Below are 24,182 nucleotides of genomic sequence, written 5' to 3' on the forward strand. Positions count from 1 at the left end.
CACTTCAGACAGATTGCAGATTAAGAAAAATAGAGAGGGGGAAAATCAAAGTTCCCAGAATGCTTTAGATCATACCTTTTGGAAGCATGTAAAAGGGCTTGGCTTTAAATGAGGATGTTGTAGACATTTGCTTAACAAACTCCTGTGAAGCCCCTTGGGATTGGGGTGGGCTGCAGGTGGTGAAGAGGCACAGAGCAAGGGGCAGCCAGGGCGCAGCTTTGCTGCCAGCTGTGAGCCAAAGGCTGGGAGGGTACCGCTCTCACCCTCCCTTCCTAACTCAAAGCTTGGGGCAGTTTGATACGTGAACTATTTCTGTCTTACACTGACCTGGGTGTTAACTGGTACTGTGGTACACAAACCTTTAATCTAGGGAGAACATTGTGTCAGAAGGTCCTAGCTCTTGTGGGGTTTTGCCAGGAGGTGATTTTAACAAAGGCAGATTTCTACCAGATATGATCGGGAATTCAGTGAAGAGCCCCAGGATTGAGAGCTCCTGAGATTCTCATGGTTATCCGGAGAAAGGGAGCCGCTGTGGTACGGCGTGGCAAAATGGGAACAAAAAGTCACTGGGTTCTGAAGGTCATTATCACCAGAGCAATCTGTCAAATTCCCAGCCTGGGCTTGCTTTATTCCCTTCCAGTTACTGCAGATGGCGAGAGGGTCCTGGGGAGCAGCTAATGCCCTGTGCCTACAGTAAAATTAGATGGTGAGTGGGAAGGGAAAGTCGAGGATTTGTACTCACTGCCCACCGTGCTCCATAGAAAGTGTTCTGCTTTGCCACGGGAGTTCACTGTCTGTAAGTCATGGAGTAAATAAAGGTTTGTCAACATCTAGCGTGTGAGGAAGTAGGCCTGGGAGTTAGGTGAGCAGTCACACTGCCAGTGGCATTCTAAGAAGTCATCCCTGTCTGACTCCAAACTGCTTTTTTCAATAGTATAAATAGACAGAAATCCCAGTGTTTATACTTCTTTTGATAAGGAATATGCAGGCATTTCAGCCACCAGTAGTTCATCTGATAGTGTAAATGAACTGCTTTTGGAAGAAAATAACTCCTTGCATAGAAACAGTTAACAAATTGGTGAGGAAAAATGTTGCTCTCAAACTCATATATTTTTATTTGTTTATTTGCTTTATTATTGGCAAAACCTGTTAAAACCTTGTATCTCAGTAGTTCTCCTAATGATTTTTCTCTCATTGCTCATTAAGCATCAGCATTCAGCACCACACTGATCTTGGGGTGGATTTTTACCCCCATTGAGCTTACTTCATGAGTCACTTGTGCAGTGAGGTTTTTAAAGTAACGGTCTGGCAGTGGGGCAGAATTTGTCTTTGGAGGTTTGGGAAAACCTGATTTTGAAGGCAGTGGCACTCCCTTCAGAGTCTCTATGAAAAGAAGCTGAATCTTAAGGTAGATTCTGTGCATTTGCGATCTTCATACTGTGATTGCTAATGAGTTACTTTGAGTACGCTGAGCAGATCTGTCCAGCTGGGCCTCAATGGGACAAGTTGGCACAACACGTGGAGATGACTTACGTTTGCATTCACTTTGACTTATTGTAAAGCACTTTGCTGCCACCTCACCTTCAGTTATATCTGTCAGCCTCCTATACGTATTCGCCCTAGTTCCAAAAGTAGTGACCTAACCCACTTCTCAGTGGTATGCAATTTGTTTCTCACAGGACTGATTTTGTGTGTGGTGATTCTTCTGAAACAGAATGGACACTTTGTGTAAAGTGACTTGATGATAGGGCCGGTGCCATGGCTCACCAGGCTAATCCTCCACCTGCGGCGTCAGCCCCCCAGGTTCTAGTCCCAGTTGGGGCATTGGATTCTGTCCCGGTTGCTCCTCTTCCAGTCCAGCTCTCTGCTGTGGCCTGGGAAGGCAGTGGAGGATGGCCCAAGTGCTTGGGTCCTGCATCCGCATGGGAGACCAAGAGGAAGCACCTGGCTCCTGGCTTCAGATTGGCGCAGCCATAGCGGCCATTCGTGGGGTGAATCAACGGAAGGAAGACCTTTCTCCCTGTCTCTCTCTCTCTCACTGTCTAACTCTGCCTGTCAAAAAAAAATTTTTTTTTAAAGTGACATGATGATGAATTTGTAAGAATTGCACAATGGTCAGAAGGGACAAAAACATTGCATCTCTGAATTACCATTCCAGTTTGTTATCCTGTGAGGGCCACTTGTTAGTGGGCGGGGCTCTTTTGGTTTTGACATTTTCATATTGGTTAGAGGACAGTTCTGAGAAAAAGGTTTGTTTTCTTCAGTTTGATAATATGATCATCTCTTCAAATTACCTCCTTCCTCGATTTTCCTGGAGAGTGCTGAGCCAGATAGAATTATGGCCGAGCTCTTCTCTGATTCTTTATCTTGTACATATTCTGACTGATGGAGAAATCTGTTTGTTGTGGCTTGGATGGATGTCATTGGCCTGCCCTTTCCTCTGACCCAGGAGTGAGCCGTCACATGGGCATCTGGTCTAACCCACAACACTCTGCAGGGACACAGCCTGGCAGGTTACACTTTGTCTGTTGGCATGCTGTCTCCTTGATGGAATAGCAGGCACTTCTGGATCCTTGCCTTGGTTGGCTACCACTTTTGCTTTCCATGACAGGTCAGAATGATGTCCGTTTGCAAAACGTTCGGGGGGAAATTGCCATCACTATTTCCAGAGGTTTAGTGAAATTTGATGGAGTTTTACACATGTCTTTGAATGTGACTTTTATAGGACCTCACTGGAATCTATGTTTTCATGCGTATTATAATAGAATATAAATTTAGCTGATTTATGTGATAATATCTTGAGCTGTGTAATCTATAATCATGATTTCAAAAATCAAAAGTGAAGAGGATTCCTTAGCAGTATTTCCAACCTGCTAACCTAAAAATTATGCAAGCTTTTTTCTCTAAAGTATCTGAACTTGACAAAATGCACAGACATATCTGACAAGAGAAATGTTAGTTCCTTGGGCATCGAAGCATCATCATATCCTTTCTGGCCTTGCTGGGTCAGAAGTCTGGGTTCTGGGGAGGATCAGCTACGAGTGGGAGAGTAGCTGCTGCACCAACAGTCTGTGCAGCCAGAACGAAGCAGACATGGCACTTTCTGTTGATCTGGAATCTGTTAGATACGCTCTAAAGTCATGCTTGCTTTACTTTCCTGCTCTGTGGATTAGGTTGTAAATGACTGTTCAGATGCAAGAATTTCACTAGGAAAGCTCACATTTATCATTTTTCAAAATTTTGATTTTGCAATATAACAGTGATTATTTTAAATGTTAGAATCCTCTCTGTCTTAATGTTCAATGAAATGGTGCACACATTCCTTTTCTGTTGCTTCAGAACAAATGACCAAAAATTAGTGGTTAAAACCCCACTCATTTAGCATCTCACAGTCCGGCACCACGTGGCTGAGTTTTCTTCCTAGGTGTTCGCAAGACTGAAATCAACGTGTTGGCTGGGCTGGGTTCTTTGAATGTTCTGCTCTCATGCTTGTTCAGATTGTTGGCAGAATTGAGTTCCTTGGGGACTGAAATCTCCATTTTCTCACTGCTTGGCTACAAGAGATTGCTTTCAGGGCCTGCTCCATCTTCAGGGCTGGCAGTGGAGGATCTTCTCTCACTTGGAATCCTGCTTCTGCCTTACAACTTTGACTTCTGCCTGATTCAGCTTTAAAAGGCTCATGTGATTAGGTCAGTCCCAACTTGATGAACTCCCCTTCTTAATGCCAACTGAGGCATATAATATTATGTAATAATGAGAATAATACCCATCGTACTCACAGTATTAGAGATTATGAAGAGTGTGTACACTGGTTTTGGGATCTTGGTGGCTATCTTAGAATTCTGCCTAGAATAGTTTATGTCAATGTTTTCATATCGCCATGAAAAGTTGCAGTGGATATATCCTTTATAGAGCCTTATTAGGAAAGAAAAAGAAATAGTCTTGTAGGGCAACCGATTAATAGTTTCAACACAAATTTCCATGATAAGGAGATAGCATATTATTTCACTGAATAGCCATTTGTATTTATAGAAAATATAGGGTATTTTTTCAAATGTCTTTTCTCATGTGCTTGAAATGCACAATAGAGATAAATAGAGATCTCACAATAGAGAGAGAGAGAAATAGGGAGGTAGATAGGTAGATAAAGATATCTTCCATCTACTGGTTCACTCTTCAGATGCCCTCAATAGCCAGGGCTGTGCCAGGCTGAAGCCAGGAGACGAGAACTCCATCCACATCTCCCACATGAGCGGCAGGGACCCAAACACTGAGCCATCATCTGCTGCCTCCGAGGCTGCTTTATTAGGGAGCTGGGTCAGAAGCAGAGGTGATGGGGGCCAGCACTGTGGCATAGCAGGTAAAGCTGCTGCCTCCAGTGCTGGCATCCCATATGGGCACTGGTTCTGGTCCTGGCTGCTCTACTTCTGATCCAGCTCTCTCCTATGGCCTGGGAAGGCAGTGGAAGTTGCCTTAACTGCTCGGGGTCCTGCACCCCCGTGGGAGACCCAGAGGAAGTTCCTGGCTTCAGATAGGCCTGGCTTCAAATCGGCCTGGCTCCAGCTCTTGTAGCCATTTGTGGAGTGAACCAGCAGATAGAAGACCTATCTCTCTCTCTCTGCCTCTCCTTCTCTCTCTGTGTAACTTTGCCTTTCAAATAAATAAATAAATCTCAAAAAAAAAAAAAAAAAGCAGCAGAGGTGCCAGGATTCTAATCCACATTCAGGCATTCCAAGATTCCAAACAGGGGCTTAACCTCCTGCACCTTAACCTCCACATCACATAGGATATTTTTAAAATCTGTTTTACTTTAAATCTTCTTAGAAGAAGTTATTTATCTCTCTGTAGTTCAAATACCCTACATTATAAATCATAAACAATACCATTATAGGATCAACTAAGTCTTTGCTATGATTCTAATAGAATCTCCAATGTGTTCTTTTCTTAAGTAATTCTGTATCAGCTGTATGGACTGCCTAGGTGGTGTTTTCCAAATCCAGAATTTCACGGCAGTTGTTCTAGGTAAAGAGTAAACTTTGTTACAACAGGGCATACTGGCGTTCTCCACCAGTAGAAATTAAGCCTAGTACAGGGATGTGCCCTCCAATACTAGACAACGAAGCCATCAGGGAGACCAGGCCTTATCAACATCTCATTATGTCAGATTTATCAGTAGTGAACCTTTAAACTTGAATTTTTCCAAGTTTAATCAAGCTCTGGATGAAACCCACATATGTTTTACTGCTGTTTGTATTGTTTTAAAATAAATTACAGTGGGGCACTTAGGATGCAGCACTTAGGACCCCGCATCCCATATTGGAGTGCCTGGTTTCAAGTCCTGGCTCCACTCCTGATTCCAGCTTCCTGCGAATGCACACCCCAGGAAGCAGCAGGTTATGGCTCAAGTACTTGGGTCCCTGCCACTCATATTAGAGACCCAAATTCAGTTCTAAGCTCCTGGCTCTGGACTGGTCCAGCCCTGGCTGTTGTAGGCATTTGGGGAGTGAACCAGCAGATGGTAGATCTGCCTATCTGTCTCTCTCTGTGTGTGTGTGTGTGTGTGTGTGTCTCCCTAAAATAAAAAGAAAAATAAAAATGTTAAAATTCCATGTTATAGGAGCTGGCACTGTAGTGTAATGGATTAAGCCACCATCTGCAACACCAGCATCCCATGTGGGTGTTGGTTCAAACCCTGGCTACTCCATTTCTGATCCAGAGTTCTGGTAATGCACCTGAGAAAGCAGCAGAAGATGGCCTTGGACCCCTGCACCTACGTGGGAGATTCAGATGAAGTTCCTAACTCCTGGTTTTGGTCTGGCCCAACCTCAGCTGTTGTGGCCATTTGGGGAGTAAACCAGTGGATGGAAGATTTTTCTCTCTCTCTCTCCCTTTCTCTCTCTCTGTAACTCTGCCTTTTAAATAAATAAAATAAATCCATGTCATAAAAAAGTCAATCAATATCTGGGACACTCAGAAGTTAAAAAAAAGAAAAAAGAAAAATGTCCCATTGCATGCAAATTTATTTAAAACACAGACTTTCCTGTTAGGAAGCCCTAATGTAAATATCAGCCAAACTCATCAATGAGGTGAAAACTTTAGTCTCTCTAAAGATTAGATTTCTTATTTTTGTAATTTATTTTTTTAAAAAAAGATTTTACTTATTTATTTGAAGGGCAGAGTTAGTGAGAGACAGAGACAGAGGTCTTCATCTCTGGTTCATTCCCTAGTTCACTCCCTAGATGTCTGCAACAGCCAGAGCTGCGCCAATCTGAAGCCAGGAGCCAGGAGGTTCTTCCTGGTCTCCCATGTGGGTGAGGGGACCCAAGAACTTGGGCCATCTTCTGCTGCTTTTCAAGGCACATTAGCAGGGAGCTGGATAGAAAGTGGGACAGCCAAGACTCAGACCGACACCCAAATAGGATGGTGCTGCAGAAGGTGGCTTTACCTGCTGAGCCACAGTGCCACCTCTGGAAACATTTTTTTTAAATGCTAAAATTTTAATATTTCCAAATGCCAGGATGTGATAAGGTTTGAAAGTATAGCTATGCATTTATAAATATCTGAGGATATTCGTGTCTTATTAACACAGCTGATACAGTCCTTTCATAGAGCTTATGGTCCAACAAAGAAAAAAAGAATTAGGATAAATACACCATTGTGTCTAAAGTGCTTATCCTCTTGTCTAGTGTTGTGTAACTGGTTAAAACGTATTAACTTCTTTCTTTCTTTGCTTTTCCCCATCTGATCTTATTGCCATAAGAAATCTCGTAACTAGGATTCTGGCAAATGAATCTGAGAAGCATGCTGCTGCTGATGGACTATTACAGAAAATAGCAGCATGCCAAATTAAATGTGTGTTGGGGAAGGGAGATTGTGTGATAAACTGAATTTCCCAGTCAGTCCCACTAGAACTGGGCCTTTCAGCAAAATGAGGCTGGTGATCTCATTCCGAAGATCAAGAGGAAGCAATTTTCATCAGGAATGTTACCCAATTGTGGAAAGATTGGCAACATTTACTCAACAGATGTCTTTCTCCTAGGAAAGTTCTCTTAACTGACAGGCTAACCCTGTTGCTGCTGCTGCTGGTGGTAAGATGGTGATAATCATGGTTGATATAAAGTACTTCAGCCATATTTCAGGGTTTGTAAAAATGATTGATAAATGTTTTCTCTTGTGTTGCCTCTAACACCCCTGATAGTAAATGGGAACCCCATTCATTTGGTCTGTAGAGAGTTTTATGCTACTTTATGTAGCCTTTTGTGAACTTAAACCAAGGGTGAAGCAGCTTGCACTTTCCTGTCTTGCCAGCAGCGTGGAAGAGGACCAGGCCGGGCAGGTCGGTATGTGGGCACCTGTGAGATAAAGTATCCTTTTCTGAGCCTTGTTTGGGACTGAATCTCTGAATGCCACCCCCACATCTATCTGAAAGTCGGGGTGCTGCTCTGCTTCTCCCTGGCTCTTAGGAAGAAGTGTGCTTGTGAAATATTTTGCATCCTTGAATGAACTATGAGAATAATAGGAAGAAAAATGATTGACAATTTGAAATAGCTTATTGGTATTTTAGTGGATTTGTGTCTGCCAGATATGATAGGTGTTACCCAGAGGAATATTCAGTCTGCAACCCCCCATCTTTCCACTCGACTAGACTGCAATGTTAGTGACAGGACCACCTTAATCCTCATCTGTGAAAACACATGTAGAGAAAGTCTACCACAAGCTTTTCATCATAAAGTTGTTGCAAACTGGCACAAGATCCTGGTGGTGACTGACTTTGGCCCCAGTGACTCTGAGAAGCTTCTAAACAGCATGTAATTCCCCGAAGAGTCTCTGGTTGCCCGTATTTTCCTCTCTGTGCCCTCCACTTTGGACTGACAGTTCGTGGCGAGAGGACAACAAATCTTCCCAGCCCACAGGTGGTGCAGAGTGAGTCAGTCTTCTTGGATTTCAGCTTCTCCTGTTAAGCTCTCCGAGCTCAGTAAACAGTAATTGAGTGAGAAAGCAGAGAGGAGCAGGGAGCAAGTGCGATTTTATGAAGAGGATTAGGTAGCACAACAAGGTCAGAGTCTGTAGTGGTTTGTTTTTCTCCCTCAAGTATTCCTCTTCAGGCAGGAGCAGAGCCGCTATCAGTGGCTGGTGTTACGACCGGGCGCTTCCGTCCTGGGCCAAACCTGCTGCAGTCTGCAAAGCCAGCAGCGGATTGCAGTCCTCTGCAGTCCAGCCAGGCTGGCAGGACTTGTGTGGTCCCTCGCGTGCCCTGTGCTAGCTGCAGTCCTGAATGGAGGAAGTTGCCTTAATGGGGCATCTGAGGGCACAACCGTGAACGCTTTTCCTGTCTCAAGACAAACTACTCTTCCTGTGTTTTAAGAACACAGATCCATACTAGCGAGGCAAAACCAAAGCTGGCCCTTACAACATTGTGAGATCTGGTTTTCTCTGTGAGGACCCTGATGAGCTAATTTAATTTTCTCCTAAAACACTATGTATATGTGGATATGATTTTTGAGTTGCACAGAAAATGGCTCATTCAGTATGTCTTTGAATGCCTGAAAATATTTAGGGAGCAGCTAATCAATGAACAGTTGCCCCGGGGAGCATTTTTTTTTGCCATTTTAACAGAAAATTCCCTTTGTGATTTTGCAGCCTCGGCAGCCGAACCCTGACTGGCGTTACTCAGCCTCCCTGAGAGCAGGCATGCACAGGTACGTGTTCCCGCCTTCCCTCCCTCGGCAGTAGCTTGCTCTGGTGCAAATCACCTGCGTCTCTGTAGGCCGCAGCAGCCATCGTAACTGAGGAGCTTTAGGTACTCTGCCGGGGGAATGCGGTCATCTTTGTCTCCGTGACTGTTCCTTGAAAAGCTGAGAGAGCTTCGTGCCAAATGCTCATCAAGTGCTGGCAAATAAGAGCCGTCAGTAAAGTCACAGAGACAGACCGCTGTGCGTTTTGTCTCATCAAAATTGCTTCTGGGATCTAATTCCAAACTGCTTCATCCCTGTCCACCTATGTCTCCCGTCCCTCCCTTAAAAGCTGGAATTAATACTGATGCTTTTGGACTTGGGTACGTTGTGTGGTGTAAACGGACATGTCATCTGCGGTGTTTTCCTATCTCACATTGACTATTCCATCCTATTAACCACAGTAATTGATTGCTATTCTTGTTTATGTTCACCCCTGTTGGAGTCTCCTTATCTTCTCTCTCTTGGTGCTATCTTATTGTCATCAATGGCATGGGCTCCTGAGAGAGTGACCCATGCTTTATTGACTATCTGGAGACCAAATCTAGCTTCTTTTAAATTAATCTAAAGTAATAGCATTACTCTGAGACTCTGATTAAATATAATTTTGCTTTCTCTACTTTGTCTCTTTGACAGTAATTGATTAGCTACCATTACTCCTAGGGCTGAGCTAGGATCCAGGCCACGGGGCCAAATAAAAGATTCATTATTTGTGAATGTCTTTAGAAACCAGATGGGGAGAGCCAAAACACTGGTGATCGCCACCACCAAAAAGATTTAAGTTTTAAGAAGAAATAAACTCCAAACTTACACCTCTCAAAATCTCTAGGCAACTGTTAAGTGAATCTTCACCAAACCTAGATCAGATTCTAAGCAGAGAGCTCATGAAATGTGTGTAGAGTTAATGAAAAATTAATGTTAGCCCATTAAAATGCATTAGATTAAAATATTAAAATGTATCATTTCCCTGTCATTTTTTCAAGTGAAAAAAAGGGCTGCTATTCAGTAGGTCTCAGTTAAGATACTAGAGTATGTCAAAAAGTCTGTGGAAATAGAATTAAAAGAGAAGTTTATTTTGGTGCAAAAATATTTTGAAATCCATGTATCCAAGGCATCTTCAAAAACTTCATGGAAAATGCATGAAAATGTGCATAAAAATATATGCTAAGTTTCAAAAATTTTTGCACCATAAAAGCCTTTTAATTCTATTTTCCATGAACTTTTTGAAGTAGCTCCAAATATGAAATTTTAAATAGGATAAAAGTTGAAACTGCAGTGGCATTTCTTCCTTAAAATGTAGTCCATTGAACTTAGATTAGAATGGTGAAGTTAAATAACACTCATCTCTTTCACACAAGTGGTTAGCTCAGATATCATGTAACCATTTTTTTTTTTAAATCTTGCTCTAAGCTAAGCTGGTTCCAAGAGAGTTACATCTTCATGAGTCTGATTGAACTTATATGAAAGTACCTCAAAAAGTTTGTGGAAAATAGATTTAAAACATAAGATTACTTTGGTGAAAATGTTTTCAATCCATGAGTAATTTTTTTTTCCATAATAGGTGTTTTCCATGAAATTTTTGAGACCCCTTAGATAATTTGTTAGTAGGATCTAGGAATAGTTGAAGGATGTTACTATTTGGGGGAAAAAAAGGAAAATTCTAGGGCAAAGATGAAGGAAAAATAACAACAGATCAGAACATAATGAGTGAATTTCTATTAAAATAGTCTTTGAAATCAAAGAACACGAGAATATTGAAGTTATATTGAAGATCACCTCCCCCTTCACCCAGGTGTTCAGGACTACTTGCCCTTTGAGTTTAGTCTGTTTTAGGGATTTCATTTGCAAGGTAAACAAGTGTCTAGTTTAAAGCATCTTCTAATTTTGATGAGGGTTCTCTTGGATACTGACCCTTATAGGCTGTTTATTCACTCATCTAAAAAAAATAGATGAGAGTCTACCGTGTGGTAGCAGTAGACATCCATAAATGAATGCAGTGTTCTGTCCGCCTTGAGCTGTGGGTTCCATATTCTTTGCCTCTAAGGGCCTGCCAGTCCACGTGTCATTCCCGGCAGTGTTTCTTGCTGAATTAATCTCTTCTGGACTGGGATGTGTAAGTGGTAGCGATTAGGCTCCTGTAGTCCCAGGAAGTGCAGCGTGGGTCCTTCAGGCATAAAAGGCAGAGAAAAGAAAAACAGAAAATAAGGTTGAGAATTGATTGGGTGCCAAACTGAAACAATCTGAGGGTTCTTTAAAAAGTTGATGAACAAATAGGAGAAAAAGATACTGAGAATTTACCATGACCTTTTTGATGTACTCTCGCACCACAGTAAGCAAAACATGATTTTGGTGGGTTTTCTTCTTTGTGATAGGCAACTTGGAAACAAGGGAACCTGCAAGAGAAGATTGGGGCTTTTGAGAACAAGCTCTTACCAGTTTCAGGCCTAAGATGTTAAAATGGCCTTTGCTGCCTGAGGGGCATCCTGTTAGAGTTAGTGAATATCACGTAACAGGTCATGAACGTGAAAGTGACTGTAAGACAGGAGAGGCTGGTTGCCAGGATGATACAGCAGATAGTACGTCAGTGGTGCTGCTGCAGTTTATGCAAGGTGATTACTCAGCAGTAATTGCTTCAATGGAAGCAGGAGCAGAATGTGTTAGCTACAGTCCCTCCACCAGAGATGAAAGCAATTTCTAAGGGCTGGGAAGGCATCTGTGGTCTAACTGTTATCCGGGTCTATGTGTTTACTCAGCTCTGTGCACCTGGAGGAGGCCGGCATTCTACGGGCTGGTCCAGGAGGGCCTGATCAGCAGTGGCCAACCGTCTCCAGTGCGACACCAGGTAAAGAGCTGGGTCTCTCCATTCACACTTGGGTTCTTTAAAGTGATCAGATGACTTGTTTTTGTAAGACCAAGGCTGTCGACTTTCTTTTTCTCAAATGTATTTTATTTCCTTATGTGCATAATTATTTTGATTTTACACTTAATGTTCTTCAAGAGTGGACAACAGGTAATGTAAGAGTAAGGGTGTGTGAAAATAATCAGCTTTTCGAGTACTTAGGCCACTCAAGGCATTTGGAAAAGACCTGGTGGCCTCATACACAGAGATGACACTGTTTGCAAAGATCTGTCCATTGAAAACAGTAGACATCCACCTGGTCAAAGTAGTAGGTAAAGAGGAAATAGATAGGGAGTGAGAGCAAGAGAGAGACAGAGCATGAATGAGCAGGGTTTTCTTGTGGAACTGAAAAAAAAATTTAAGGATTTATTTAGTTATTTATTTGAAAGGCAGAGTTAGAGAGAAGGGGACATGCAGTGAGAAAGAGAGATATCATTCCCTAAAATGTCTGCAATGGCTGGGTTGGGCCAGGCCAAAGCCAGGAGCCTGGAACTCCATCTGGGTCTCCCACGTGGGTGACAGGGGCCCAAGCACTTGCGCCATCTTCTGCTGCTTTCCCAGACACATTAGTTGGGAGCTGGATTGGAAGTAGAGCAGCCTGTATTCAGACTTGGTGCTCATACGGGATGCTGGTGTTGCCGGTGGTAGCTTAATCCATTGTGCCACAACACCAGCACCGGAAGTAAAAAATGATCAGAACCAAGGCTTTACTGACAGAATTTAAGTCACAGTCGGCTCTGCTGCTCTCTGCACCTTGACATCGTTCTGCAGACTCACCTTTATTGCTTTCACATGCACATTGCTAAGCAGGACCACCTCACGGTTTCTCATTTTCAAGGATCACTGGGGAGCAGGTCCTAATCCAAACCTTCAAGAAAGACAATGTGCCAAGCTGGAAAAAAAAAAAAATAGCTAGGTGAGCAAAGGAAAATTACTTAAACTCATACATTCTTAGCTCCCTTATTCTTGTTCAATCACTAAAGCAATATCATTTAATAAAAACATGGCTTTGGAAGTCCATCCCTGTGGCAGTTTTCAGGAAGGGAGGACTATGGTTTGGCATAACTCACAGCGATGTCTACCATTACCTTCTGCTACTAGAACACCCTGGTGATGGGAGTAGTTACTAATTATCAAGCCATAATATGCATAGACACTGTACCAAGTTACCACAAATGTAGACTCAATTACTCCATATGACAATCTTGCATGAGATTTATTATGTATGTTTTACATGTGTGATATTGGAGATACAGGGAGGTTAAGAAACGTACTCAAGTTCACATAACGTGCAAGTGGCAAAGGTAGGATTCCAACCCAGGTGTTTCTAGCTCCAAATGCAAGTGTATCTAGCACTCACATTCATAGCACGGCTGGCTTATAAGAATCCATCCAAGTTCAAATACATTTACACACACATAACAGATGACACAGAAATGTGCATGTGAAAAATCCTTTCTAAAAATAATCAGGTGCTTTTCCAATATTTAGGCTATCCAAGTAAGATGTGCAGCTAAGGGCCCATTTTTGTTGGCATCTCTAAAGGCTTTTGTTGATCATAATCAGCCAAAATTTGCTATTTATAAATATTGCACAATTCAACTAAAAGTCACATTTGTTGAAAAAAATGCACCAATTGAAGCAATTCATTAGAGAGCTAATATTGCCAGATGGCAAGGGGAAGAACATAAAATAGTTCATTGAGAAATCTGCAACCCCAGTGCCAGTGGTGGAGTGAAGCAGTAATGGAGGAGGAAGTTGTTATAGATTGCCCAGTGTTGCAGGACGGGGAGGCATCTAAAAGTTGAGAGCACTCAGTCAGAGCAGCTCTCGCAATCATGCCTTGCTTCCTGGCATTCATTGCAAGGATTTTTCTTGTTCTCATAGAGTCACTACAGATGAGTGAGCCAAGAACTAACTGAATACACTTTCCCTCTCATTTATGATGCTGGGTGATGTGTATTCCTTAGGCAAATGTGAAATAGGAAACATCTATTGGTTGTTTCATGCATCTGGCCCACGTGTCTCCTTCAGATTCCAAAGCATGTCAGGGGGCAGACATTTGCTGTAGCAGTTAGGATGCCACTTGGGACACCCATATCTCATATGAGTGCCTGGATTCAAGTCCTGGCTCTGCTCTTAATTCCAGCTTCCAGCTAATGCACATCCTGAGAGGCAGCAGGAGACAGCTCAGGTACCTGGGTCCCTGCCGCCTGTGTGGGAGATGCAGACTGAGCTGCAGGAGTTTGGGGAAGTAAACCAGCCAACAGGCAATCTTTCTCCCTCCCTCGCTCTCTTTCTCTGTCTCTCTCTGCCTTTCAAATGGAAAAAAGGGCATTAGGAGTCCATCTGCCTGAGAGACAATAGGGAAAGGGTCTCCAGTGCTCTCCTCCCCTACTTAGTTTGTGCAGTTCCTCCTGTCCAGCACTGAGCCTGGCTGCTGACGCGTGAGTTGCAGCCTCCGTGGACTGCACTGGACAGAGCTTATGTTTCCCAGCAGCCCCACGATGGCCCAACCCTGCTTTCCAGCATGCCTCTGTACCAGTGATATGAAGGTAAAAGAATTCTCTGCTTTCTGTCCTTTTTGGTATTTTTAGGTTTTACAACTGAAAATATGTTCTGTACTGATTAGAGGGAATATGCCATAAAGATTAAGATTATGGGTTGGAGTCAGATGGAAAATGAATTCCAATCCCAAACCCACTTGCTGGGTAAGCATAGACAAACAGTTTAAATTCATATTTTATTAATTTTCCTTCCTGTAAATTGGGTACAATAAAAATAAAAGCCCCTATCGAGATGCAGTGAGAACTAAAGGAGGAAAAGAAAAAAGGCTGAATGTAGTGCTTGACATTTGGTATTAGTGAATGTATAATCATCCTACTTCTTTTGCTCTGGGACAGCAATGTTTTGTGCAATTTGTGATTTGGCCTTGACTGATAACCTGGTGGCCAGGGTTCAGTAGTTCTCACTTCCAGGACCAGATTCAGACTTTTGAGCCACCTGACATCTCAGTCCAGTTCCCCCATCCAGCTGTGCTCCCGGAGCTGGAGTGAGGAGGGCACGTTAGTTGCTCCCTGAAGAAAAGGAAAATGCTGCCCCCACGTTTGGTTGTTTCGGTTTGCAGACTGAGCCTGCCATTCCCTGATTCTGTTGCCTTTGGTGTTTGTGAAGACACAGTGGCTTCCAGAGGCTCCTTTCTGGTGCCGGAGCCTCCTCACTCTGCCTGAGCCCCTCCCTGAACCAGCTGTCTGCTGCTCTCCCCCTGCCAGCACCTGCGACAGCTGCAGCCAGGGCCTAAAAGGATTGGGGCCTGCTTTGCACTGATCCACATTCAAGCCTGTTCCTTCCGTTGTTTTTCCCCATTGATGAATTCTTTTGCTTCCTTACTAAACTGCTCATTTATTTCCACAGCCTGCAAAAGCCTGGGCTCAGTGAGGGCACCACCAGGTGACGTCTTCTGCAGGACAGACAAGTCAGGCATTAAATTGCTTAGTCCTGGTCACCGGCCCCTGTCTCCATCCAGCCTCACCTCTTTTGTTGGCCGCCCCAGGTCTGGGACTTTCTTAATGCTTTCTGCTTTCCCGTGAGATGGAGCAGAGAGAGAACATTAGCTAAACAGGGACTGCATGGACTAGTTACAGCCCCTTCCTCAGATGGAGGACTGTGGTTTGGGGGAGGGGCATAAAGGACCTGTCACTCAGGACACAGCTCTTTTTGTGAATGCCCTGAGGAGGTTTTAATGAACGTGCACTTGTGATCTGTCCCTGAGGGAATCCTGAGAGGTTATAAAGACCGCCCTTGGCTGCCTGGGAACTGGTGGGGCTTCAGTGGTCCAAGCTGCCGAACTACCTGCTCCTAGCTCTTCCGAGTTTCTCCTTTCTGTTTTTCATGAGATTTCAGGGCTTACCGAAGGCTACCGTGAGCTCTTTTTTTTTTTTTTTTAATTTATTCTATTTATTTGAAAGACAGAGTTACAGAGAGAGGTAGAGACACAGAGAGAGGTCTTCCATCCGCTGGTTCATTCCCCAGATAGCCACAACAGCCGGAACTGCGCTGATCCAAAGTCAGGAGCCAGGAGCTTCTTCCTTGACTCCCATACGAGTACAGGGGCCCCAGGACTTGGGCCATCTTCTACTGCTTTCCCAGGTTATAGGAGAGAGCTGGGTGGGAAGAAGAGCAGCCGGGACTAGAACCAGCGCCCATATGGGATGCCGGCACTTCAGGCCAGGGCTTTAACCCGCTGTGCCACAGTGCTGGCCCTACTCTGAGTCTTTTACAGTGGGAGATCCTGTTGGCCTTCCATGTCTGACAGTTCTTTGTGAATTCACTTAACAGCAGATCATACAAAAATATTTGGGAAAAAATGATGTTTATCCTCAACATGTACAGACTTTTTTCTTGTCATTATTCCCTGAACAACACAAGGTAACAACTCTGTGTAGCACTTACATTGTATTAGGTATTACAAGTAGTCCAGGGTTGATTTAAAGTACAGGAGAGGATGTGCTTGGATTCTATGCAAATCTCAAGCCAAAGAGACTTGAGCATCAGCAGGTTTTGGTGTCCTGGGGGGTGGGGGCTCGTGAACCCAATCCCCTGTGGATACAGAGGGATGACCATACTCACTGTTTTCAAGAGAGCTCAGGGAATTTGAAAATACACAGCAATTGCCACAGATAACATGATCTTATCAAGCAAGACCCCAGGAGATCTCAGGCAGAAAAGTGAGAGGTTAATTAGATGGAGGAAGCCACTAAGACAATATGACTCAGAGAACCTAAGTTCCCAGCGGCTAGACTGTGGTTGCCAAAGGATGGTTCCTGGAGGAGCAGCACCTGCTACCCTACCTGGAAACTTGTTAGAAATACAGATGTTCAGGGCCTGCCCTAGAAATTTTCATGGGCAAGTCAGAAAATCTCCTACTGGGGCCTACCAGTCTGTTTTAGCAAGCCCTCCGAGTGATCCTGGTGTGCACTACAGTTTAAGAATTGGTCTACAGAAAGTGTTTCTGATATTGTCTGGTGGCTTTGGAGGTGCCGGAACTGTACAAGGAAGGCATCAGTTTAGCAACCTTTCCCCACACCAGCGGATCATTGCTAAGGGCTGGAGCTGTGAAGTCAGAGCAACTCTCCTTTGAATTCTAGCTCTGCCACTGGGTAGTTATATGTTCCTGGGACCATTGCTTCACTTTTCTGGTTCCCAGTTCTTTGTCTGTAAAATGGAGATAATAGTGGTGTCCATGTTATAAAGTTATTGCAAGAATTAAATGAGATAATACACACATATGAAGGATCTTCAAAAAGTTTGCAAAAAAGGCATATTATGGAAAAATATGCATGGGATTTCAAAAATTTTTCACAGCAAAATTTGTTGTTAAATTTTTTTATAATAACTTTTAGAAATACCCTTATATTACAAAGCCTGAGAACAAAAGGTGTTTAAAGCATGGTCATTTTTATAATTTTATAAGGAATGAATAAATTCTTCAACTTTAAAATCCAGTCCCAAGTTGTTCTGAGTTACCTCTATGGGAAGACTGTTATGGATAAGATTTTTCATTTTTAAAACATTTATTTCTTTATTTGAAAGTCAGAATTGTGGGGGGGGAGTGAGGGGGGAGATAGATCTTTGTCCTGCTGATTCACTCCCCAGATGGCAGCAATGGTCAGTGTTAGGCCAGGCTGAAGCCAGGAGCCAGGAGCTTCGTCTGTGTCTCCCACATGTGTGGCAGGGGCCCAAGCACTTGTGCCATCTTTCATTGCTTTACCCAGGCCATTAGCAGGGAGCTGGATCGGAAGTGCAGCAGCCGGACACAAACGGTGCCCACATGGGATGCCAGCATCGAAGGTGGCAGCTCTACCTGCTGTGCCACAGTGCATCTATGATGCCGCTATAGATGAATGCCCCTGTGTAGAAGATTTTTAAGGACAGTCCTGTTTCTTTGTTTCCTTGGGGATTGCTTTTTTCCTGATTTGCCACATCTCTTTATTCAGTAGAAAACTGACAGACTTTAAGTGCCCTGGTTTTATAGGGGAATTCCTACATCTCTGACAAAACCAACTCCCCACGGAGAGACTCTCTGGAGACTCCCTTATTCTCCCTCAGAAATAAACCAAAATCCTTAAGATTTTTGGAATCCATTTGGGAGCACTGTCAACACGAATTTTTCCATTGCATGAGTAAGTGCAGCCTCCGGCCTTGTTGGAGAATTTAGAAAGCATGCTGTTCCACTAACCTGCTCACCCTCAACTTCTGCTGTTGCCATGGCAATGGCAGTCCTGGGAGGTGTGTGCATAGCCTTATTTGGAAAAAAATTAGAGCAGGAATTTTTGTGAGTGGGGCAGCTGTCTCCTGTCCATGTCCTCCACTCTCACCTTCCACCTGCTAGCCCAGGGGTGCCAGCTCTGCTCAGTACCCCCAGCTAAGGAAAGTCCTTGGAAGATGTACTTTCCCTTTCTGGGGGTGAGGAGCTCATTATGTTGGTTGTAGTTCTGTAGGTAGCTTTTGATGAACAAAGAGTTTGTTCTGGCCCAGCCTGGGAGGCGAGGGAGCAAGATGGCAGGGAAGGGGAATGAGCATCTTTTACCTACTGGGTGTGGGGGACGTCTGGCCCATGGGCCATATAAGAACCTTGAATCGTTTGGTCAGGCCCTGCGAAGGCAATCTCAGGCAGGACTCAAAATTCAACAAATCTGTAGCAAGTTAATTTTTAAGTTGATAATTTTGTGTGGCCCATGAATGATGTTATAAATATCCACATGGCTCTTGGCAGAAAGAAGGTTCCCTTCCCCGATAAAGGAAGCAAGCCAGGAAGCTTAAGGGTTTGCCTGCTCCATCCATTATTTTCCTCACCTCCTCATTTTTTTTTTTTTTTAGATTTATTTCTTTGAGTTACAGAGAGGAGGGAGGGAGGGAGGAAGGAAGGAGGGGAGGGGAGAGGAAGGGAGGGGAGGGGAGGGGTCTTCCATTCTCCGGTTTACTCCCCAAATGGCTGCAATAGTTAGGGCTGGGCCATGCCAAAGCCAGGAGCCAGGAGCTTCATCCAGGTCTCCTACGTAGATAGCAGGGACCCAAACACTTGGGTCATTTTCCTTGGCTTTACCCAAGCCAATAGCAGAGAGCTGGATCAGAAGTGAAGCAGCCAGGACACGAACCAGTGCCAGTAGAGAATGCTGGCATCACAGGTGGAGACTTTACTTACTAAGCCACAGCGTCAGCCCCTCTTCATTTCCTTCTTAGGAGAATAAGCCTTCCATTTTTTTAAGATCATGTACACAAAACTGGAATAGATTTCCTGGTTTTCTGAAATTAATCAGATAGATGGCTTCTGAGGTAGTTCTTTCCCTAAACACCCTGTATTTCCCACACTTCTCTGATTTGTCCCATACCATGTTTTCAGGATTATAGCCCTGGGCAGAATACAGTCAAGATTGGAGCCCTGATACGTAATAAAAGAAATTCTCCCGTAACAGTCGCCACAAACCGAGATGGTATGGACACCAGATGTTGGCCCCCAGCATCCATTGTAAAGGGTGCAGCGAGGAGAAACAGACAGCAAACAGTTTTCCCCCTGGCTTCAGTTTCCTTCAAATCCCAGGGAGGCAGAGAGGCAGGCTAATGCAGGGGCAGGAAACAAAGCCTCATTGGAGTTCTGTGTGTTTTCATTGATCCCTTTGGTGTGTAAGTTACACTGGAGCAATGTAGTCTAGCCCCAGAAAATTCCATCATGAGAAACAACTTTCGAGCCTGTCTTAGAAAACCGTGCACCTTGTCCTGCAGGTTAAGAGCGTCGTGTGGAAGAGAAGCGCTTCTGAGTGACCCTCCCTTCCTGCCTTCTCCACACACTGTTCTTTGTCACCGAATTTTCAGTCCTTTGTCAAGAGAGAAATTCAGGTTTCTGAAATTCAGCCTTCGTGTCACAAAGGGACAGGAAGACAGGAAAGTCAACGTTGTCACCTGCCTCCGCTCAAAGATGACAGGCAGCCCATGTGTCGGAGAGCTTTGCAGGGAGGGGTCAATGCAGGGGTGAGAGCCTGTGCTGTTCTGTGGGAAAGATGCTGGGACTGTTTAGAATCAGAGGTCTTGGAGCCCTTCGCTGGGAAGTGCCCACGCAGGAAAAATCAGCTTATGACCTGGGGGTGAGGGCAGAGCAGCACTGACTGTTTGTAATTCCTTCAGCCTCTGTAGCCCCAGCATTCCTTGTCCTCAGCCTCACTGACACCAGCACGCTAGAAATGAAGCCAGTGACAGCAAGACTCTGTCATGGCAAAAACACTTGCAGAGGAACTCAGCCCAGATTCCCAGGGAACTTGAAAAATTCATCTTCTCAGAAGCAGTTCACTTTGCAATTGAGAAGGTCATTGCCTAATCTGGAGAAACATATTGAGGTCAAGCACTGGCTGGAGACTGGAGGCCTCTAGGGAGGGGTCCCGTGACTTTTCACAGCTAGAAAGCCTGGCGATGAGAGTGTGGGTTGGAGAAGAGACTTTGTGTGCCTCAGTACTTGGGAGTCTCTTAGCTACAGTCAGGACAAGGCTGGGACTCAGAGAGGGACGGAAAGCTTCGTCAGCAGTGGCGCTGCCTGGAACAGCCCTCTCTGAGGGAGTGGGCTAGAGGGCGGGGGGCTCAGGAATTCGGGGGAGAATGTTGTGCTGCTGTTAGTCAGGATGTTGAAAGCTCTGTAGAAGTCAGACTCGAGCATCAGAGCTCTAGGAGAGGAGGGTAGGAAAGGTAACTTAGGAACTGGACTTGGATCCATAAGAGACGCAGAGTAAGAAATTTACCATTACTAGAGCCGAAACCCTCGTCTGCCAAATCCCGAACAGTGTACTCAGACCTCTAGATTATAGCTGCCATTGCCTGTAAAACAGCCAAATACACTTTAAAATAAATCCTGCTCTGTACAGGAAGTCTGAACAGCCGGTTTGCTGTTGATAGTCCAAAAAAACCCACCAGCTTGGGCTTACTTCCAACATCAGACTGCAGCCATTGTTTGAGAGAGCGCTCATGGACCACGCTGAGCAGTGACTTGACATTTCCCAAGTCTTCCCTTTTGTCTTTTTGACTCTGCATCATAGATACTGCTTTACCCAGGAACATACCTTTTACATTTCTATGCCCGTAGTCAGCCGGAGTCCAGTGAACACCCTTTGGGTCTGTGGCAAGGGGAGAAGTCTCCACGGCAGGAGTGTTTACTTTAGCTGCACGCCAAATTGCATGCAGGAGAGTGCAGATTTGGGTGATAAGAGCACCACTAGGTGTGTGTACAGCTCTGAGACAGACACCTTTAAGTCTGAGTCTGTGAGTTTAGTTCTACATTTGATGATGAGTCACAGAACACAGAAATTCTTTTCTCCATAGATGACTCTTCATTTGTCAATTTTTAAAAGGATTTATTTAATTTATTGAAAGATAGAGAGACATAGAGAGAGGGAGAAGCTGAGAGAATAAGATCTCTCATCCATTGGTTCACTCCCCAAATGGCTGCTCTGTCCATGACCAGGCCAGGCCAAAGTTAGGAGCCTTGAACTTTATCTGAGTTTTCCAAATGGGTGACAGGGGCTCAAGTACTTGAGCCATCTTCCACTGCTTTCTTATGCACATCAACAGGGAGCTAAATCAGAAGCAGAGCGGCTGGGACTTGAACTGGTGCTTATAAGAGGTGCCAGCATCACATGGAATAGCTTAACTGGCTGTGTCACATGCCAGCTCTTGTTGGTCAACTTTTAAAGTTTTTAAAATCTATACTACTGCCTTCTGGGTTGTAGAAACATTCTCTGAGAACAAGAGAAACGTTAACAGTAGGTACTATTGATTAAGAATTGTGATAAGCATTTTGTACACATTATGTACCTAAACAGCTTTAAGAGACAGTACAGAATTATTGTCACACTTTCAAAGGAGATTGAGGCCCATAAGAATTAAGTGACCACCTTACCTCACACATCTAGTGAAAGTGTTTTTAAATTTTAATTAACTAATTTGAGAGGAGGGGGAGAGAGAGAAAGAAACAGACAGAGCCCTCATGTACTGATTCAGTCCCAAATGCCCTTCACAGCTGGGGCTGGGCCAGGCCAAAGCTGAGAGCTGGAAACCCAATGCATGTCTCCCATGTGGGTGACAAGAACCCAGCTCCCTGAGCTGTCACTGCTGCCTTCCAGGAATTGCATTAGCAAGAAGCTGGAATCAGGGGCCAGAGCCAGGGGTTGCACCCAAGTTGCTCTGATATGGGACATGGGCATCTGATTTGGTAGTTAACTGCTAGGCCAGATGCCCACCCATATTAAATATTTTTTACTCCACCATTATATTTCCAGTGCAGGTAAAATATCTAGCACATAATGATGCTTAAGAAATATTTATTGAATCAGTTAATGAGTACAATGGCAAAGACAGTGTTTGAACCCATGTCTACCTGCTGTAGACTTAGCACATTATTACTATTTTCTTCTGTGTGATGAGAGAAAAGAATCTCTTGGTAACTTAGAGAGTATATTCATTGTGTGGGCTCCAGGCCAATGGTGTGTGTGTGGAGGGGGGGGGTTCTCATTATTGCTGTAACTTACCACAAACGTTGTGGCTTAAAACAACTTACAGTTTTGGGAGGCCAGAAGCCCAAAATGGGGTTTCACTGAGCTAACAGTGAAGTGTGTTCTACCTGCTATGTGATAAGGAGCCACTTTCCTTTAGTTTCCAGTACGTGTTCCTCATTTCCACCTGAGCTTTCCATGGCAGCACCTTTAAAGTCCACATGTGACCTAACATCTGTTCATGGCAGTTTAGGTGTTCTCTAAGACAGTGTATGTTTGTTCTCTGATGCACCTCCCTTCTCTCCTCTCTAGCATACTGATTAATATCCCTATTTCTACTGACAGAGTGTTCAAGCAGTCTAGGCTTTTTGTGTCCTGCTCCTCAAAATTCTTCTAAGGCTCTGTCCATGGCCTGTTACCAAAACCACTGCCACATTTTTGGCACCCTGCTTCCAGGTTCCAAAATTTCTATTTGTTTCCTAGGACTGTAGCTAATTACCACAAACCAGGTGCTTAAAACCTTAGAAATTTCTTATTTTACAGTTCTGGTTATCAGAAGCTCAACATGGGTTTCACTGGGCTCAAATCCAGTTGTTGGCAGGGCTGGCCAACTCTGAGGGGCCCTGGAGGAGGATCCATTTTCCTGCCTTTTCCAAACTTTAGAGCTGGCTTGCATTTCGGCTTTGTGGCCTCTGGCTTCATCTTCAAAGCCAGCAGTGTGGCCCCTTCAGATCTGTCTCTGACTCTGGCTCTCTTATTTATCTCTTTCAAATACAAGAGCATGTGTGACTCCACCTGGACAATCTAGGAAAATCTCTCCTTGGTAGGGTCCTGAAACTAATCGCATCAGCACATTCCTTTTTCCATGTAGCATGACGGATTCAGAGGTTCCAGAAATTAGCATGTGGACAACTTTGGTAGGCTGACACAGTGTCTTTCATGTTCAGGCAGAGGGGCCTGTGTGTGTGTGTGTGTGTGTGTGTGTGTGTTTCAGTAACACTGAAGGTAAAATAAGGTGCATATTTGGACCATGAAGAGGGTGTAGTGAGTGTGGACTATATGTTAAAGCCCTTTTGAAGGCTGTGAATTGTTGAAAGTCTGGTAGAAACTAATTAATCACACTCTCCTTTTCCTCCAAATCTTAATTAGGTGCAAGCAGCCAACTGAGTCATCAAAATTAGCATCAAGTTTATTATTGATAAAGATGAACTGGAGAATATTACAAGGTCTCCAACTTCCCAAATGCAAGGGAAGAAAATGAATGATGACAGATTTCTCTCTTGGTAAGGAGGGGACCTGTTCTGATTTGTTTACCCAATGGAGACTGAGCTAGAATGGAGAAACAGGGAGTTAAAGTGAGGTGTGTCATGAAAACACAGTGATTTTGTCCAACCAAGAAGCATGCCTATGTAAATTCAGACTTCAGGAATCTCTAATCAGATAAACTGCTCTTCTTGGGAAGAATAAGTAAAAAAAATAGAGCTAAAGATGAACATTTTCTTCCTAGCACATCACCCAAAGGATGGAAGCATTGATTTGATGGGTGTCCCCCTCTCTGGGCAGAGGTGAAAAAGTGAAGAGAAGAGGGAAATCGTTTTCACTGCCTTGTTATTATGTCAAAGGCTGAGTGATACTGCTCTGCCACAGGCTTGAGAGTATTATTTCAGTGTTGGTGAACAAGCAAGGGAGGATAGTATTCTTTGGGTCATTTACAGGCCAATCTTTTTTTTTTTTTTTTTAAGATTTATTTATTTGAAAGTTAGAGAGAGAGAGATACAGAGAGAGAAAGAGAGAGACTCTGGTTCACTCCCCAGATGACCATAATAGCTCAGGTTGGGCCAGGCTGAAAGCAGGAGCTAGGGCTTCTTCCAGGTCTCCCACGTGTGTGGCAGGGGCCCAAGGCACTTCGGCCATCTCCCACTGCTTTCCCAGGCCTTTATCAGGGATGCTGGATTGGAAGTAGAGCAGCCAGGACTCGAACTGGTGCCCATGTGGGATGCCAGTACCCATAGGCAGCAG

At 44.2% G+C, this 24,182-nt stretch overlaps 1 protein-coding gene across 7 annotated transcripts in view; it reads left to right on the forward strand.

Annotated features, from left to right (window-relative positions):
* PCDHAC2 (protocadherin alpha subfamily C, 2) overlaps positions 1-24,182 on the forward strand; it is a 155,754-nt gene that overhangs the window by 115,352 nt on the left and 16,220 nt on the right. For all 7 annotated transcript variants that reach the window (XM_051844287.3, XM_089334921.1, XM_051844288.3 and 4 more), the window contains exons 2-3: positions 8,641-8,699; positions 11,486-11,574. In XM_051844287.3, coding sequence (XP_051700247.3) covers positions 8,641-8,699; positions 11,486-11,574 — 148 coding nt within the window. The remainder of the gene's footprint in view (positions 1-8,640; positions 8,700-11,485; positions 11,575-24,182) is intronic.

This window comes from Oryctolagus cuniculus, chromosome 6, assembly GCF_051225735.1.
Source record: "Oryctolagus cuniculus isolate XC-2025 breed Fujian yellow rabbit chromosome 6, ASM5122573v1, whole genome shotgun sequence".
Taxonomy (NCBI): domain Eukaryota; kingdom Metazoa; phylum Chordata; class Mammalia; order Lagomorpha; family Leporidae; genus Oryctolagus; species Oryctolagus cuniculus.